This window comes from Balaenoptera acutorostrata, chromosome 1 (genome assembly GCF_949987535.1).
Source record: "Balaenoptera acutorostrata chromosome 1, mBalAcu1.1, whole genome shotgun sequence".
NCBI lineage: Eukaryota > Metazoa > Chordata > Mammalia > Artiodactyla > Balaenopteridae > Balaenoptera > Balaenoptera acutorostrata.
Genome location: NC_080064.1, coordinates 45,106,150 through 45,125,002, shown reverse-complemented (window position 1 = coordinate 45,125,002; position 18,853 = coordinate 45,106,150). Strand labels below are relative to the sequence as shown.

The window sequence follows — 18,853 nt, the reverse complement described above, 5'->3', positions numbered from 1 at the left end:
GGGAAGAGGTCACATGGTCTGTCAGAGGTGTGGGGCCATAGGTATTCTCTGAGCACCTGCTTGGCATCAGACCCTGTATGAGGGGGACGCTGAGATGACGGAAATGTTGGCAGGTGCTGGTGTGCGGAGTCAGGTGGACACCCGGCTGAGGACATTGTCCAGTTTAAAAGCAAAGGCGCCCTCCCCAAAGAGTGATCCTCCCCCCCACCCCCCTTCATTCTTTCATCTTCTGCCTCAAGCCCTTCGCATGCCCACCCCTCCCCGCCAGCATCTGCTGCTTCGTTTCCTCTTACTCCCCAAGTGGGATGCGAGGGTGGAGGAGAAAGCGGACTCAGATGTCACCTCCTGATGGATGGTGGTGGCCTGAGCCCCGGAGCCCGCTGGGCAGCACAAAGCCTCAAGCTGAGCCCCTCCCATCGCGCTCTGTGGGTGTCGGGACACTGTGGGAATGGGTTGCCTTTCGGGCACCACCCAGAGCCTCGAGTCTGACTGTCAGCGTGGACTCGGGGACACAGTCCCTTGCAGGATGGGATCGGGGGGTGTCCACAGCTTGTCGACACGTGTGTGTCATGCAGTAACTGTCCTGGAGTCCCGTCATGAGGCTGAGGGTGTGTGGGTCAGGGTGGTGCAGTCTTAAAAACTTGGGTCCTTAGAGAGTGAGAACCTTAAACCCACAAAAGCTATTCTAAATGTTGTATTAGACTCACGGGATCTTTAAACTGAGGGTTTTTGGGAACATCATGTGTTGGGGGCAGGTTTGAACCCAGTGCTGCTGGACCCCAGAGCTGCTGCTGCTGGGCTGTGAGCCCAGGGTTTCATGGCCCCACCAGGGCTGCTAAGGGAGCGATGGGGTCCCCTCTCGCCCTGCTTCCAGTAGTGCAGCTCCATTTTACTCTATTTTATATGCTGGGGTTTCACTTAGGAAAAGCATCCCTCTGCTTAAAAATAAAGTTTTCCAGGCCCTGTGCTGTGCTGCAGCTCTGGGCCAGGACCCGCCTCAGCCTGAGAGGGTGGCTCTGGCCGGCGGGTGAACAGGCAGGCAGACCGGGCTTCCCGGGAGGGGGTGCAGGTTGCTCTGGGCCACTGGCTCCTCCCCCTCTCGCTCCTGCTGTGTTGTTGCTGCAGCCAGAGAACACTCCGGGTCTGTCGTGCCGTTGACTGGGGTGACAGTTTAATAGTAGCTTCCTGGGCTGTCATTTAAATCTGCCTGCCAGGTTAGTAGGCCGGGGCCGGCTGGCACGCCCCCTGCCCCCACCCCGGATCTTCGTTCTGCTGGCAGTGGTCGTCTTGGCAACGCCAGGGCCTGGCGAGCTCTGCAGAAGGGTAACCGTGGGGGGAGCAGCTCTTTCATCTCCCCGACCCGGGTACAAGTGGCCCAGCTGCCTTAGGGCTGGGCGGCAGGGCCAGAGCCAGGCCGCTCGGTGCTGGTCCGGGCCTGAGAGAGGAAGTGGGAACAGACGAGTCCCCTCTGTGCACAGGGCTCCAAGGTGAGGGTTTACATCTTTGCTCTCCCAGACTCTCAACTGCCCTGGGAGGGAAGGGACCTGCCCCAGGTGGCTTCGCAACAATGTTGAGCTGGAATCACCTGTCTGTGGGTCTCTGCTCTGCCCTCAAAGAATGTTCCCTGGGGCCCACTACCTGTCTGCAGAAACCTGAGGGCAGGCAGAGCCTGCATCTCTCGCATCTCCCTGTCCCGTGTGGCCTGGTATCAATTCCCCCCTGACCCCATCCTGGGCTTGCCTCTAGACATGTCCCTGCTCTTAGGACTGGGGTCTCCCCAGTGGAGTCCCCTCAGCTTCACTTTGCCCCAAGTACTCTGGGAATGCCTTCTCCTGTTTTTCATGGCTTGGTGGAGCTGGCCCAGAGACAGAAGATTGGGTACCAGCCTCTGCTGTGTGACCATAGGCCAGTCCTTCCCCTCTCTGGGCCTCATCTTCTGATCTGAGGGGCTGGCACCACAGCAGTGTTTTGTCAAGGGTGGTTCATTGGACGCTTGTTTCTTGGGAAATTAATAGACGTGGCATCCAACAAAGACATTCCTTGGCTAAACAAGTTTGGGAAGTGCTGGAGGAAACAAAATCAATCTGATATCTTTACTGTAGGCCTCTCAGGGCCCTTAGTAAGCCAGTGGGCATCATGAATCTCCAAGGGGAAGGTAATAAATCTTAACCCAAACATCTGGGTGGATGGTCGGTCCTGCAGCTCTCTGCCCTGCCCTCTGCCTCTCTCTGCCTCTGCCAGGGCCTGATGGTCCGTGTGCATGGACACGCCAAATCCTGAAGGAGGCCCAGGCAGCTTGGAGCCGTGGGTTTTGTTGGCTGCCCTGTGCTTAGCAGGGGCGGGGTGAGTCCCTAGGTGAGCTCAGGGAAAGCCAGGTCCCTGCACTGGGCCTCTGAGGGGCAGCCTGGTACCATGCGGGGTGAGTTGGCCCCTGGCCTAGTGGAGCTCCCAGGTCCCTTGCCACTTGCCTCCTCCCCAGCCCCAAACGGCCATTCCGCTGGCTCCTCCGCACCCCATGGCCTGTTATCCCTCTCCCTGGAACACCCTTCTCTGCTCTCCTCACTCTCACAGCTTGGATGACCTCTCTTCCTTGAACACAGTCCCCTCTTCCAGGAAGCCTTCCCTGACCCCTGGAATGGTTGGGTAGCCCTCGCCTGGCTTCCTGGCCACACAGTGGGACTGGGGGTCAGAATACCTGGGCTCAAGTACAGCCCTCCCAGAGACACGTGCTGTGCCTTGGAGCAGCCCCTTCTCCCTGGGCCTGGCTTCAGCTTCTAGAACAGGAGAGCCGCAGAGGGGACTTCAAGGCCCTGGGCTCTGACAGGACGGAGCATTGTGATTGCCAAGACGAAGCCACACCGAGCAGCTCCAGCTGGCAGTCCTGGCTAATCTTTGTTTTGAAGCCTCCTGTCTGCACTGGGGCTGCAGGATGAGCATGGGTGGGGAATAACAGCATGAAGCATGCACGTTGTCTCGGGGCAGGACGCTTCTGGGGACGGGGAAGCTGGGAGGTGATGAGTGATCATAACAATTTCGCAAGATCATAGACTCTGGGCACAGAGGGCTGAAGATTCAGTCAGCTCCACACTTGCATATCCAGATGAGGAGGCAGGCCCATGTGGCTGATGAGCCCAGTGTCACACACACAGCAGCTGGAGCTGCTGACTTCACACGCCGCAAACTTGCACCTTTCTGCTTTTCAGTTCATAAGGTCCCGGCACCATCCTTAGCCCGTTTGCTTCTTACAACAACCCTGTGTGTTGAAGCAGAGATTTTATCCCTGAATGTAGGTGAAGAAAGTGAGGCTCAGAGAAATTGTGTAACTTGCAAAAGGTCACACAGCCCACAAGTGGCAGAACAGAGTTCCATCAACCGTGAGCAGTCTGATGCTTTCCTTGGCCTGCGTTCTTGTTATAATTAGCAGCTCCCCCTTCTTTTGTCCTGGATTTCCCATTCTCTCCCCCTCTGCACTGGGGTTGGCCCCTCCCCACTGCCCTTAGGAATCCCAAGTCCTTTGTGGCAGCCCATCTGTTGCCATGGCACCAGATTATGATGTCGCAGATCCTGGATGACTGTGTACTGCTCCTGGGCTGTGGAGTACAGGGATTCACAGAGGTGGGAATTGTCCAAGGGATGACTGGCGTGGGGGGACATAAATCCCTGGAAATAGAGAGCCACGGCCTCGAGCCCAGCTTGGGAATCACCCTGGAAGCTGGAGCCAAGGCTGCCAAGGCCAGGAGAGTGGGGGCTGGCATGGTTTGCTCTGACAGCTTCAAAAGACTGCCCTGCCCTCATCTCTTGGCGGGGCTGATGTAGCCTCTTGACAAGGGGCTGTTGGGCTCTTTACACTGCACAACCTGACACTGGGATGCTTGCTCAGATCCCTTTTTGCCTTTTGACCTTGTGTGGCAGTGCTGCCTGGGAAGGCCACCATCCTCACTTGCCCAGAGAGAGAAGGAACTTGCCCAGGGTCACCCAGAGAGGAGGTGGCCGTGCCAGGGTTCAGGCTCAGCTCTGCTTCCAAAGCCTTCCATGTGGTTACACTTCACACAGGGTCTGCCAAGGTGGTTTAGTCTAGTCCCCAGCCTGAAACTGACCATGCTGCCTCAATTTCCCCAGGGTGGTCCATTAGCAAAGCATAAGTTGTCACAGGCCCAGGTTTATTCTACCGCACATTTCTGGGCACATTCCAGGGGAGCCCTTCATGCAGGTGCCTCTGGTCTGTGGTGGATCCGCCACATTGCCTTGTCCTGCAGCCTCTGGGATCTAGTCCAACTGCATTTGCCTCTCTGGGGTCCTCATTCTTTGCCCGATAATGCTGAGGTGGCTAAGGGACTTAGTATAAAGAGTCCAAGCTTTGGAAGCTGCCACATGGACTTGAAATCCCACTTCTGCCACCTACCACCCTCACCTCTTTGAGCCTCAATTTCCTCTTGTGTAAAATGGGATTAACAACAGCTGCCAGGATTGCTACGAGGAATCACTGGGATATTGAGTGAAAGGTGCCAGGACAGAGCAAGGGTGGAAAATGTCCAACTGGTCATGACAGTGAAACAGGTCTGTTCCCCAAAACACCACCATGGGACATGCACCCGAGCCTGCCATTTCCTGGCCTCAGTGCTGCCCTTCAGGACTGTGATGTTGCTTGTGGCTGCTCTGGCCTCTTTACCTAGTGCCTGTCAGGACTTGGCACACTGTGGGAGGCCAAGCTGACTCCCAGGCTCCCAGGATACCAGGGAGGAAAGGGTCCATGGCGAGCATCTGGCTGGCCGAGGCCCAGCGATAGAGCCCCTCCATCCCCTTCTTCTTCAAGCCTGCCTTGCTCTCCTGGGGTTTGCTGGTCATGCACTCGTGCTGACAGGCTGGGCGGACTTCTCATCAGTGTGCTCAGGGCACAGACACAAGCTCACTGAGCGCTGAGCTGAAGCTTCCATGGACTTCCCACCTATTCTTGGGCTTTTCTTCCGTATCTGATGCCCCTGGGCATTTTGTTTGGAGAGCCACGGTGGGGAAGAGGGACGTCTGACTGTGATGTCCAACTGTGGCTCTGCTGCCACCGAGGTGTGACCTTGGGCATGTAACTTAACACCCTGGGGCTGAATTTCCCCACATGTCAAGTGAGGACAGAACAGGCCCTTTGTCGTGGAGTTTCCTGGTAAAGTGCCTAGCACAGAGACTGGCACACGGGATGCACTTGGAGAATGTCAGAACAGGAAAAAGAAAACACTGGAATATATGTTTGTTTTTTGGATGCTGAGCTCCCTGTGGAAGGAGCACTCTGGTGTTCATATTAGAAAATGCCCCAGGTGCCGTGGTTCATAACTATACTTCCTTTCTGATGCATTATAAGCCGTGATTTACCAAAGGCAGTACCACGTTGGTATCTATCACCCATGTCGACCCCTCAGTGCAGGGCTCAGCGAGGGCTTTTTGGGGGTCCTAGACTGGGAGGCAAGTGAGCTCGTTCTCGTCCCTTCCTTCCTGTGTTTCCCTGACCATCCCTTTTCTCTCTCCGGGTCTCAGGCCCCCATCTGTAGGTAGACTCTGATTCCTCTGGTTTCTTCCAGCCCTGCACAGGCAGAGATGTTCTTCTAAGGAAAGTGTGAAAAAAGCTCAGCTTAGAATGCAGATGCACTGCAAGGATTTCATTGAAAAGAAAGGCAGAAATGGAACAGATTCAGGAGGCCTAGCGTCTGTCCCCAAATCCGTGTTAGGCTGCTCAGGGGGAGCAGTCATGTGGCTCCAGAGGGGGCCAGAGGGCCTGTGGGAGGATTGACATGACCCAAGGCTGGTCACTGGGAAGGAGCTTCCCGGGGAGAGGGAGAGCCTGGCCCTGGAGGTGTGGGAGCAGAGGCTGGGCAGCTACGTTTCCGTTGGGTTCAATGCCCTGCACTGAAATCTACCCTGAGTTGGGTCCTGTGCTGAATGTGATGCAATCCCTGCTCTGGGGGAGTATCAGGCCAGTGGAGGGACAGGGAGAAAAGCAAACCCTGTTGGTCCCTGTGTTCTTGTCCCAGTTCTGCTCCCAGCTGTGAGAGTCCGACTTGCTGCATACATCCCCTATGAGGGCACAGAACACCCCATTTCCTTTGCTTCTAATTAAGACTCAAACCATAAAAACAGCAATAGCTGCTACTTACTGAGCATCTGCTGTGTGCCAGGGTCTCTGCTGCCTGATCTTCATACATTATAACTTCTTGTTACTTCTCCTTGGAGCCCTTTGTTTCTTTCTCTCCATTATATAGATAAGAAAACAGAGGCTCAGAGCTTAAGTAACATCCCCAAGGTCACACAGATAGAAAGAGGCAGAGCTGGGATTCCAACCCCCTGCGTGGCCATAAACGCCTTGGGAGCAGAGACTGATTTGGATGTCTTGCCCACAGATTCTCTTTCCCTCACTCTGAACAAAACACACCTCATCAATCTTGCCACAAGGTGATCATTTACTTTTATGATTTATTATCACCAGCTCCCTGGTGCTTGCAGAAGGAGCCTCGACTTCAGTCTGGTTGTGGGGAGCAGGAAAGGCAGGTAAAGGGACTGAGAACCGGCTGAAGGGGCTAAGGCAGCTACTGTATATGATCAGGGAAGGCTTCCTGGAGGCTGTGACAGTGGACCTGGACTTGGGGGGAAGAGAGAGGTGTGATGGGAATGGGCATTCCCTTGATGGATGGATCCTGTCACCCTTGTTGAACTTGGAGAGCAAGGCCAGGGATTGCCCGTCTCCTCCTGGTGTGGAATGAATAAGCCTTTCTCTCCTGTCCTCTCCTCTTGGTCAGGGAGGCACTCGTGGCCTCCTGGGGCCATGGGAGGTCACGTGGTCCAGCTTGCAGACCAGCACATTCTGGTCACCCCGTAGCCACCTGAGTGTATGTCCTAGAAAAGCCTCCTGTGCCCACCAGGCCCTTCACGCTCTTCTCCTTGCCCTGCAGCTAAGAAGACCTGTGCGGACAGCGACTTCACCTGTGACGACGGCCACTGCATCCGAGAGCGGTGGAAGTGCGATGGCGAGGAGGAGTGTCCCGACGGCTCCGACGAGTCCGAGGCCACTTGCAGTGAGTGTTGCCCTTAGGCTGGGGGAGGGGACCTGGCTCTGGGCTTCAGTTTCCTCATCACGTCTTCCGGTTGGGAGGTTGGGAGGCTCGGGTGAGGTGATTTGTCATGCACAGCCTCAGACTCACTTTGTGCTGAGCCCTTGCAAGCTCCGGGCTGACAGTCCGGTGCCTCTAGTTGCTGGTTCTGGTGACCTGTTTCTGGACTTTCTTCCCAGCCCTCTGGCAGTTTGGGCCCTGCTCCTGTAGTTCCAGGAGCTAGAAACAGCCCCTTTGTGCCCTGCTGCCCAGAAGTAGCCAGAGCACATCCTCCAGGCCTCCCCTCAGCCTCCCCCACTATTTTTTTTTTGACGACTCTAATCATAATTCTAATAGTGCTAATGGCAGCTGGTGCTTATCAAGCATTCACTGTGTAGTGGGCAGTGTGCTAAGCACTGTGTATGCTTTCATTCATCTTATTCCCACAGCGGCCTCATGAGGCAGGTACTGTCACTTTCCGACTTTTGCAGAGGCGGACACTGAGGCTCAGAGAGGTTGAGTGACTTGCCCAAGGCCACTCAGCCGGGACTTTGAGGACCCAGCTCTGTCCTCTGCTCTGGGCGGGCTGATGGCAGTGAAGACAGCCAGGGGCGAGGCGAGGGCCAGAGCGGAGCCCCAGGCCCACCTCCCATACTCAGGCTTTGTCTCTTCACGATTTCTTTTCCAGGCCCTAATCCTCAAAGCAAACTTACACCCGCCAGGTCATTCCGTGACATTTGTTAAATTAAAGAGGAGATGAGACGGGGGCAGGGAAGGACCCGGTGGTCCCGGAGGCAGAGCTTCAGCAGAATGAGCCTGAGACAAAAGGCTGGGGTGGGGGCCGCACGTGGAGGACAGGGGGCGGGGCAGGGGGGCCTGGTTGGGGGTGGGGGGGGGCTGGCAGGGACCTGCGAGTCACAGTCCCGGATCTTCCTTAAGGGTCACAGTCACCCCAGAGGCAGAGGTGGGGACAGTGGAGGCCAGCGTCCCATCTAGGGCTGCGGCTGGTGATAACTGGGTTTCCTTGTCTCCTAGCAACAGAGCTACCAGTCTCTGTGGGAGAGAAAGAGAAAGGGACAGAGAAAGGGAGAGCAGGAGCCATCCCCGCCGGAGACAGGGCACCCCCTCGTTTCCTTGCACAGCTGCCCTGCCTCCCCCGGACTTGCTGCAGGCCCTATTCTTCCCTCACCCCACCAAGTAGCCAAAGCTGGTGCAGTCCCAGGTGTCTGGGCCCAAGGGCAGCCCAGTGCTTTGTCCTGAGCTTCGCTTCGGGAGGAACAAAGCCCAGCCACGCCCACTTGTGACTCATCCTCCTGGCAACCTTGGGGAGGGGGGTGTGGATCTGTTTAGAGAGAAAGAAACTGAGGCTGGGACAGGTTCAGCCACTTGCCCAAGGCTGCCCGGCTAATATAGGGCAGAGCTGTGTGCAGCCCAGAGTGTGTGTTTGGGCAGGGGGCTGTGGCCACCATGGCAATCAGCTCTGTCATCCAGACCCCGTGCCTGCGGTTTCCCTGGACACTGGAGGTGGGAGGGGAGGGGCGGCATCATCAGGGTCGCTACCGGGGTCTGTCCTGCTGCCTGAGAGCTGGGCTCCCCCTCCTCCCCAGGTCTCTGTCTCTTTGCACTGATGCTCCTTTTCATCTCCCTCCTGCCCAGCCCTGCACTGTCGGGCTGCGTCCCTTCCCTGCTTGCCCCTCCTCCCCCTCCCTCTTGCCGGCTCTCTCTCTGCTGCCCTGCCCACATTTCCCTCTGTCTTCCTCCCTCTCGTCTGTCCCAGCACTTGCTGCCTTCCCATCCTCTGGGCTGTGCGGGTGCCCTCGGGCCTCACGCCTCCTGCCTTCCAGGCCTGCTTTGTGTTCAGCTGTAGAGCACGGTTACTCTGACTGTTGAGTAATTGGAGGCTTAGGGAAGCTGAGGGCCCTGCTTCCTAGACACACAGGTGGTTCATGGCTGGTCTGCCTTCCAGGACAAAAGGCAGGCTCCGCAGTGTCTCTGAGGCTTGACAGGGGGCTCCGTGGGAGCTGCCACCAAGGCTACAACCTGGGAGTCGGCGGCCCAGCTCTCCTCTGGGCTCTCCCAGTGATTCACTGTGAGGTCCTGCATACTTTCCCGCCCTTCCCTGGGCCCTAGTTTCTAGCAGTCCAGAATTCCAAAGACTGTGATTCTAAGACTCCTGGACTCTTAGGATTCTGAGGCCTTCTTTCTCCCTTGCCTGTACCCAGCTGGGGCACAAGGCCCAGGAACCCACTTTCCACGCACAGTTACATTGGTCACAGGTGGGCAAGGTCTGTGGGTGGGGAGGGCAGCCAGAGTGGGTCCTTGAGGGTCAGGCAGAATTTGCGGGAGCAGGACCTGGTAACAGGCTTGCTCACAGCCTCAGGACCTGGTAACAGGCTTGCTCACAGACTCCTGACCAAGTGAGAACCCAGCAGCCAATACACAGCCCGTTTAATTGGCGTTGTCATAGCAACCTCCACAGCCTACCAGGTTCCTGGGGACTGTGCCAGCTTCCAGGATAGAGCCCCCTGCCCACCTGCAAAGAAAGATTATAGACAGTAGTAAAGGGTAGTGGGTTTGATGTCTGATATATTTGGGTTTAGGTCCTTTAACCTGTGAGACCTCAGGCAAGTTGTCCAATCTCCCTGAGCCTCAGTTCATTTGTCTGCAAAATGGGGTAATGGTACCTACCTTACGGGGGGTTATGAGGATCAAATGAAAAAAATGCACACAAAGTGTCGGTGCTGGAGCAAATGGCAGTGTTATTTTATGATTACGTTTTGACTGTAGGCCCGCTCCCCAATTTAAAGGCTTAGAATAGTCTAAGTGAGAGGGGTTGGCATGGAAGGGAAAGGGATTTGGGAGCAGGTCCCCCTTCTTGTGTTCCCCCATTATGTCATCTGCCCCTAGCTGCCTGGGGTTTCTCCCAGCTCTGTTTCCTTCTGGTTCTGGATTCTGTGTCTATCAAATTGAGCCTGGAGTCCCAGTGGGAAAGCCCGGACATGTGCCTAATGAAAGTAGCATTTCAGCTCTAAATATAGCTCACTTGACTGTGGCCGTTTGTGATCCACCTTCAGGCATCTGTTGGGAGGGGCACGGGATGGGGGTGGGGAGGTTAGTTCAAGGTGAATGAGTTACAATTCTGGGTGCTACTTATTGAAAATGAGGTTTTATTCATGCATCTTAGAGCCTTCCCATGTGAAAGGGGGACCTCACAGATTAACCAAGCGCACCTTCCTATCAGAGACCAGAGATTTTCTGAGATCCCAGCAAGTTAGAGGCCAACCCAGCTGACCCTGTGAGAAGAAGCTTGGTGTAACTGCCCCCTTCTGCACAGTGGGACGTCCCATGTCGTGCTTCCTGGGGCAGCAGCTAGACCCTGTACTTCCCGCTGCCTGAGCCTCTGGTCCCCTCGGAGCTGGCAGTCCCCATGTGGAGGTTGTCTGCCCCTATGCCTCTCGTGACCTGACACTGCAGATGTGCTTGCTCAATAAGTAGCTGTCAAGCACTTTCATTCTTTTATTCAACAGACATTTCCCTTTTTGTTAATTTGTGAACTTATAAATTAGAGAAAGTACCATTGGATTTGGATTTCTGATGCAGGCTTCTCTGGGAATTTATAAATGCCTCCGGCCACTCCAGGGTGCAGTTGCAGGCCCTTGGTGACTTGGAGGATTCCTGATGTCTGAGAGACAGTGGGGTTTGTCACTCCTGCCTCGGAGAACCTGGGGTTACTTGGACAGCAGGCCAGAGGCATCCCTTGCAGCATCTGTTTCTGAGAGAGAGAGAAGGAGGGAGGGAGAGAGAGAGGGCAAGAGAGGACAAGAGGTGGAGAGAGGGAGAGGTGTTCAGTTCAGGGGTGGAGGCTGCGTCGTGGCAGGCCGTGTGGACTCTAATAATGTGTAATGTGCATCCCCAGGGGTGAGACCAGGGCCCTCCCAGCCCTTTGTATCTGCACTTCATGAAATAAAACTAGGGCAACTGTTTGCTGAGTTCCAAGTTTGCTCCAGGCCCTGAGTGTAGGGATTTCCATGTTTCCTCATTTAAACCACCCACCAACTCTGGGAGATTATGTAGCCCCTTTTTCAGGTGAGGGGAGCCAGGGTGCAGAGAGGTTAAGTGACTTGTTGAAGGACCTTCATGTTAGTAAATGAGATTTGGACCCAGGCCTGTCCGACTCCAAACCCATGCTCTGTCTCCTGCGTCGTGCTGCCTGGGGCCTTTAGCTTTAGTTATCCTGAAAGTGGACGTCTGATGGCCATCTGCCATCTCGCAGACTCTGCCTGAGCCAAGGTCCAGTGAGCCTCCTCCCTCCAGTGACCCCTCTGCAGCCCAGGGTTGCCAGGAGACCGGTGGGGCCTACTTTTCTCACGTGCAGTGTCCAGTGCCATAAGTTAAGCAGTGCATTTGGAGTTGAGGGACCTGGGGAGGAAGCCCAGCTCTACCCTTCACCACAAGACTTCAAGCAAATGACTTTCGCTCTCTGGGCTTTGCTCTCCCCATCCGTAAAATAGAGGTAATAATAGCACTCACCTCGTGAGGAGATACTGCACATCAACACTCCCCAGACTCACTTCCCAGGGCTGGGCGGTGAGAAGCCTCACCCAGGAGCCCGCGGGGCAAGGTCTGTGTCCTGCTTTGGGGAACAGCTGCATCCCAACAGAGACGGCAAGGTTCTAGGAGAGACAGCAGTTGGAACACCCAGCCTCTAGTAGCCGGGCAGGTCACTTCCCCTCTCTGGGCCTCTGCCTCCTGTCACTCCAGTGGCTGCTCCTCAGCGTGACCTCCAAGGCCTCTTGTGTCCCGGTGTTCCAAGAAGGTGCCTTGGCTCTTTGAGGGTAGGAGGGCTGGTGTCAGGCACTGCTGAATCCTCGAGAGCCTGTAATTAGAGCTGTCTATTTAAGGACACAGCAAATGTCTTATTAATTATAAAGAAAGGAAGCAGACGGATTGTTTAATCATTGTCCTTGCTGAAAGGTTATGCAATTAACTGTATAAATATTCATTCAGAATTCAAGCAGCTGCCTGCTGCACTGGGGTATGCAGAACCAGGCCCCCAGAGATGGTGTGGAACAGGTCAAGGGCCATTTCAGTCACCTGGGCTTTTGGGCAGAGAGTTTGGGGCTGGTTCTGGGCCACTTCTCTACCCACAGGAGCAGGAGGGGTTTGATGGAAAAGGGCAGGGTTTTTAGTCAAAGGAACTGGGACTCTGCCCCTCACTGCTGTGCATTTTGGGCCAGTTACTTGGTCTCTCTGAGCCTCAGTTTCCTTATCTGTAAAATGGAGTGCTTACCTGCAGGACCACTGCCCTGCTCCATTCCAGGGGTGCCACTGACATGATGATCTTTGTGAATGGTGCCCCTGGAGTTTGCACTCACAGCCTGCAGGGCCTGCTTACCTGGCAGGGTGAGGGTCAGGATGACATGGGAAAATATCAGCTCCTCAGAATGGAACAGCCTGACCCACTGTAGGTGCTCAGTAAATGTGGCTCCCTGCCAACTCCTCTGTTTCCTAAGGCCTGGCGCAGGGATGTATGGCTGCCTTGTCCCTCCATCCCATGGTTCCCTCAGGGGCTTGCAAGCATACAGAACCTCCTCTGTCACTTTTCTGGGAGTCAATTTAAGAGATGAAATATCCTATATCTTTTAGACTTGTCAAATGATAACTCAGGGGTTCTCAAATAGGGTGCATGAGAATCACCAGGGGAGGTGGAGTGGGGGGAGTTGGCTAAAATGCCTGGGCTCTGCCCTCGAAGTTTGGATTCAGTCTGGAGTGAGCTGGAGCCAAAGAACCAGCACTTCTAACAGCCCTCACACACCCACCCCTTAGTCAGGACTCTAGGACATGCTGGTCGCTGCAGCCCCCACGTGTTCTGTTGGGCCCAGAGCAGGAAGTGCTTTCTCGGGTCCTGCAGTGCGTGGGTGATGGAGGTGCTCTGGGCCCCTCTCCTGACTCCCAGGCCCCTCACCACCCTACTCTACCGCCCTGAGGAAGCCTTTGTAAAGGGTCTTTGAGTGTCAGTGCTTTCCAGGGCTCTACACGACAGTATTTGTAAAGGGAAATTTCTGTAAAATGAATCCTATGAATCCCGTATTCCCAACAGGTCGCCTTATATTTGTGAAATGTATTCCTAGGGATAACTTTGGGGTCCACAGTTAGGGGTCCGAGGTACTCCTCTCCCACAGCGTAGTAGTGTCTGGGGGCATTGACTCAGATACCCGCTCCCAACCCCACCTTGTCTGTGCCCTTTTCTCCATCTCTTGTGGCCTCTCACCCCAGCTATGGAAGTAAGAGGAAGAAAAACTGGTCTGAGATCAGAGAGAAAAACTGAGGGTAAGGCACGAGTAACCTGCCACCTGCAGGGTGCAGTGGACTGTGTCCAGCCTCTGGCATCAGACACAGCTGACTGCATCCTCACTCGGCTCTTTACAGCTGTGTGACTAGGACCTGGTGATGGGTGCCATGTCTGGTACACAGCAGTGCTCAATAGCTACTCACTGAGGGTTACAATAAACAAGTCCTCAGCTGCTCCGCGTGGAGAGTAATAGTAGGTATCATTGGTGAGCACTGGCTGGGCGTTCTAAGTGCTTTACAGACATTAACGTAGGTGTCATAACAATCCTGTGGGATAGGGAATAGTATTGTCCCCACTTTATGGGCACAGAGATAAGGATTGCTGGCCAAGGTGGATAGCCAGTGAGTGACCGAGCTGAACCCGGGCAGCCAAGCTCCAGAGCCCATGGCCTCGACCTTCGTGCTGGAGGCCCCGACATAATCTTCACCCCGCTGGGGTGTTGTAAAGATTAAGTGGAAGCGTCTAGCACTGTGCCTGGCACATCCTGGAGACCACGGAGTTCGGCCTCGTGTACACCCTGAAAGGCAGACGGAGCCAGCCACGGAGGTCTGAGATGTATCTGCCTCAGCTGGCTCTGTCACGTGGGCCATTCTGGGACGCTCAAGATGAGAGCCATCCCCAGGCCTGATCAGGGTTCTCATTCTTTCTTCCAAATTGAGAATCAACCCTGGGGCTCCGAGCCCCTGATTGAGTCAGCCTCTGATTGCAGCTGCAGTAATTATCGCTATGTGGTCCCGCTGGGCCCTGCCACTCGGCGGCCGCTCTCAGCAGCGGCCTCAGCACCGTCGCCAGGGGAGGGGGCTTGGAGGGAGCTGTTGGGGCCTTGGTGAGCCCTTCACATCTGCAGGTTCAGATCATGGAGTCACTGATCTGGAAGGCAAACTGAGGCCCACATGGGGCATATCTCACCCAAGGGCACACAGCTGGAAATGGCAGAGACTCATGCAGGGCAAGGCGGCTCCACATTGCTGGAGCCTAAAGGGAAGGCTTGGAAGGGTGGAAGGTCGGGCCGGTGAGGCAGGCGGGGGTTGGCTGGATCAAGGAGGGCCTTGAGGGCCAGGGGCCAGGGGGCCATGAAAGGGTGTTAGGCAGGGCAGTGGTGGGGTCAGCTACAGGATTCAGGAAGTCTTAGGGGAAGACAGGGGCTTCTTCTCAGACGAAGAAACTGAGACATGGGGCAGGAAGGCCCTGGTGGATTCCCAGGGCCTCGGGCCCGGTGGCTGAAGCCAGGCAGTAGGACCGGTTGGCACCATGCCCTGTGTCCCCCTCGGCTAAGCCATGCACGTGTGTCTGTCTCCACAGCCAAGCAGGTGTGTCCCACAGAGAAGCTGAGCTGTGGACCCACCAGCCACAAGTGTGTGCCCGCTTCGTGGCACTGTGATGGGGAGAAGGACTGCGAGAGTGGAGTGGACGAGGCCGGCTGTGCCACCTGTGAGTCCGGGGTCAGGTCCCCAGGGTTTGCCAAGCACAGTCAGGCAGCCTCGGGGAGCAGTGGCTGCTTGTGGGGAGGGGCCAGGTTCTCCAGGGGGCTTGGCAGGTGGAGAGGAAAAGGTAACGGTCAGGACACTAGTAATGGCCGGGCACTTTGGAGAGACATTCTTTTTCATCCTCACAACCACCTCACGAACAGCCATTATCATTCCCCATTTGTGGGTGAGGAAACTGAGGCTCAGACGAGCGAGGAAAAGTGCCCACAGCTGAGTGATGGAACTGAGATTCGAATTCAGGTCTGGACCACAAAATCCATGCGTTCTTAAACCACGCCTGCCTGACATCTGCTCATCCATTCCATACGTCTGTGCTGATATCTGAGCAAGGGCAGGGAGACCAGGAGACCAGGGTGGGGACCGTAGTGAGAGATGGTGGTGGCCTGGGCCAGGGCACTGGCAGTGTCGCGGGTGGGGAGGGGGACAGACTCCTGAGGTGGGAAGGAGGACCTTTGCTAAAATCTCAGATTTGAGCCCCGGCGCCATAGGGCAGGAAGACATTCCCAGCAGCCTCGGCAGGGACAGATGGAAGTGGTCACTGGGGCAGTTCCACATCACTGAGCTCCAAACACAGGGATTATCTCCTTCCCAGGGAGCGGGCCAGCAGGGCCTGGGCCAGTGGGGAGCACAACCCGACCGTGCATGTTTCATATTTGATGGGCACCTACTGTGTGCCAGGCCCGGAGCCAGGCTCCGAAAGGGCCGATAAGGTGACTGCTACACAGTCCTCCCTCTGGGAGCTCATGATTAACGGGGTAGACAGACTGGCTATCATTACTAGGCTGTGAGGCTGGGCTGAGATCTGGGTGATCCCTTGGGGGCTTTTGCCAAACACTTGCCCACCACTGTCTCCCACCCCCTTCCTTCATCAGCTTCTGTATTTCATCCTATCCATCCTTCCAGGCCCAGGGGAATGCCATCTCCTCTGGGGGCTTCTGAGTCACAGCACTCTAGGATTCTGAGTCTGGAGTTTGGATATGTCTGAAGCCGGAAGCATCTGGTTATGGGGGCAGATCCTGGCTGGGTCCAGCAGTTTCAAAGCCCCATTGACGGCATTGGCTCATTTCTTCAGCTGTGATAATTTTGTGGGGCCTCGCTGGCCAGTGAGAATCCTCTTCCCTTCCCAACCCCCTGAAAATCAGATATTTCCTCAGTCATCAAGGCCATCAGCCACTACTGCAGGGGATAGGAGTAGCTCTAACAAGGGCATGTTGTGGCAGGACTGTTTCGTGTTAATTATAGGAGATAGTGGTGTTCGAAGGTCCTGTGGGGCTGCTCTGCTTCAGCTCCCAACCACCGGGGGAAACAAAAAGAATTCTCCCTTCTCTCATCCCTCAGAGCTTCTTCCATTCGTGAATGCTGGGCGTGGGGGGTCCCTGGGCACAGGCCTGAGGATATAGATCTTCAAGGTGCTGTCAGCTTCGAAACCTTGGAGCGAACTCAGGATAAAGATAGCACTTCTCAGAACTCTGATCGTAATGAGTCCTCCCTCCCTTTCTGGACAGGAAGGAGGGGAGCTAATCTAGACATCAGCTTAATCTTGAGGGGCAGACATCACAGGGTAGGGTGTGCTTTTCCCACCAATGCCCCAACATCCCAAAAGTCCAAAAAGGGAAAAAAAAATGCATCTGTCAGAAACTTGGTAGCGCTGTCAGCAACACATGACACGAGCTGCCTAAATTGTGAAACTGAAGACATCGTTCTCTTTTATGTTCCCTGATGATGAGAAAGGACTTTTTCCCACCGGAAAATAAAAACACAGACTCTTGGCGCCCCCACGTGGAGAGATCTGGTGCTGCCACCACCGAGTTACCTGTGGCCACAGCTCCTGCATCCACACCCTGCCTGGGCCCCCCAGGCCTGTTCTTGACCTCTGTGTAAGGAATGAAGGAGGGAAGGAGGCCAGGTCCTGCTCTAGAAACAGCCTACACTGCAGGATGGGAGGAAAACTAGAAAGCTGAGATGAGTCAGAGTAGGAAGTAAGAGCCCCAAACCTGAGTTCTGGTTCCCTCATCACCATTGACTGACTGTGTGACCCTGGGCAAACTGCTCCTCTCTCTGGGGCTCAGTTTCCCCATCTGTAAACTGGTAGTTGGGCTGGTGGTCACTAAGGCTCTCCCAGCCTCTGAGCTCAGAGCAGCCCACCAGAGAGGGGAAGCCCAGGGCCTCAGGCAGGGCCAGTGACCTGTGCCCTTAACTACTGCACATCCCTAAATTACTCCTCACACCTGGGCGTTCCAGCCTCCGTCCACACCACACCCACTCACTGCAGGGAGCTCCTCTGTGCCAGGCCTTCAGAACAAAAGTGGATCAGTCTCAGAGCCCACCCCCATGCAGTCTGTGGTCATGGGGCAGACAGAGAAGGACACAAGACCCAGACACCTGAGCAGGCTGTGAAGGGCACCAGAAAGGAGAGTGGAGGTGGGTGGAAACTTGCCAAGCAGGGGAGCACAAAGTGTGTTATGAAAGAGGTAGAATTTGGGCCCTTGAAGGATGCGAACTCATCATTGCGATATACAGAGACAGTGGTGGGCAACAGATGGGCGCCCAGCAGATGGAACAGCTTGGGCAAAGGCCAGGAGGTGGGAAAGTGTACAAATGGTCCAGTGTGTGACGTGAAGCTGGAGCATGTGCGGGAGTGAGGTGTTGGGGCAGAGCAGTAGCTCCATGCTAGTGGCCTTGGATGCTAGGCCAAGGGACTTAGGATAGTTCTGGGCAAACTGGGGAGGGGGAGGGACCTGAGCTGTGTTGTAAAGAAGCAGGTCCAGACCTTGTTTCCTGGAAGGGTCAGTGTCATGTTACATATCATTTCCTGAGAACATCACAAAGCCCTTCAAGACAGGGTGTGTTCTGCAGCCTTAGAGACTCTCCTAGTCCCACCATCCTGCTGGGAGCAGCACAAGAATTCCTACTCCCAGTGAGGCTGGGGAGGTTCAGGGAGGCAAGTGTGCTGCCCCAGGTCGCCCAGCATGACCCTGGCAGGACCCGGATTGGAGGCCCCCTTTGCTGTCCCCTGTTCGGCCCCCCAGCCGGGCTCATTCTGGCCCATGGGTGAGGGTCAGGGCCCCTGTAGCGGGACCAGCGGGCCGGGGCACCGGGGATGGAGTCCGGCGGGCCGACCGACTCTCTGTCCCGCGCAGTGTGCGCCCCGCACGAGTTCCAGTGCAGCAACCGCTCTTGCCTCGCCGCCGTGTTCGTGTGCGACGGCGACGACGACTGTGGCGACGGCAGCGACGAGCGTGGCTGTGCCGACCCGGCCTGCGGGCCCCGCGAGTTTCGCTGCGGCGGCGGCGGCGACGGCGGCGCCTGCATCCCCGAGCGCTGGGTCTGTGACCGCCAGTTCGACTGCGAGGACCGCTCGGACGAGGCGGCCGAGCTCTGCGGCCGCGCGGGCCCCAGGGCCACGTCCGCGCCCGCCACCTGCGCCGCTGCCGCCCAGTTCGCCTGCCGCAGCGGCGAGTGCGTGCACCTGGGCTGGCGCTGCGACGGCGACCGCGACTGCAAGGACAAGTCGGACGAGGCCGACTGCCGTAAGCCACCTCCCCTCCGTATCGCCCAGAGCCGCGGGTGCGCGACTGTTCGCGGAAGGGCCGCGTCTCCTCGCCCTAATTTATTTATTTATTTATTTTTGGCTGTGTTGGGTCTTCATTTCTGTGCGAGGGCTTTCTCCAGTTTCGGCGAGAGGGGGCCACTCTTCATCGCGGTGCGCGGGCCTCTCACTATCGCCTCCTCTCTTGTTGCGGAGCACAGGCTCCAGACGCGCAAGCTCAGTAGTTGTAGGCTCACGGGCTTAGTTGCTCCGTGGCATGTGGGATCTTCCCAGACCAGGGCTCGAACCCATGTCCCCTGCATTGGCAGGCAGATTCTTAACCACTGCGCCACCTCTCCTTGCTCTACTCTGATCCTAGTAATGTTTTAACGGTGGCAACAGGACTTGGGAAAAG

At 56.1% G+C, this 18,853-nt stretch overlaps 1 protein-coding gene across 15 annotated transcripts in view; it reads left to right on the top strand.

Moving 5' to 3' along the window:
• LRP8 (LDL receptor related protein 8) overlaps positions 1-18,853 on the top strand; it is an 81,617-nt gene that overhangs the window by 29,852 nt on the left and 32,912 nt on the right. For 8 of the 15 annotated variants that reach the window (XM_057546193.1, XM_057546187.1, XM_057546199.1 and 5 more), the window contains exons 3-5: positions 6,933-7,055; positions 14,725-14,853; positions 18,050-18,439. In XM_057546193.1, the coding sequence (XP_057402176.1) occupies positions 6,933-7,055; positions 14,725-14,853; positions 18,050-18,439 (642 nt within the window). The remainder of the gene's footprint in view (positions 1-6,932; positions 7,056-14,724; positions 14,854-18,049; positions 18,440-18,853) is intronic. The other 7 variants (XM_057546203.1, XM_057546202.1, XM_057546201.1 and 4 more) reach the window with 2 other exon arrangements.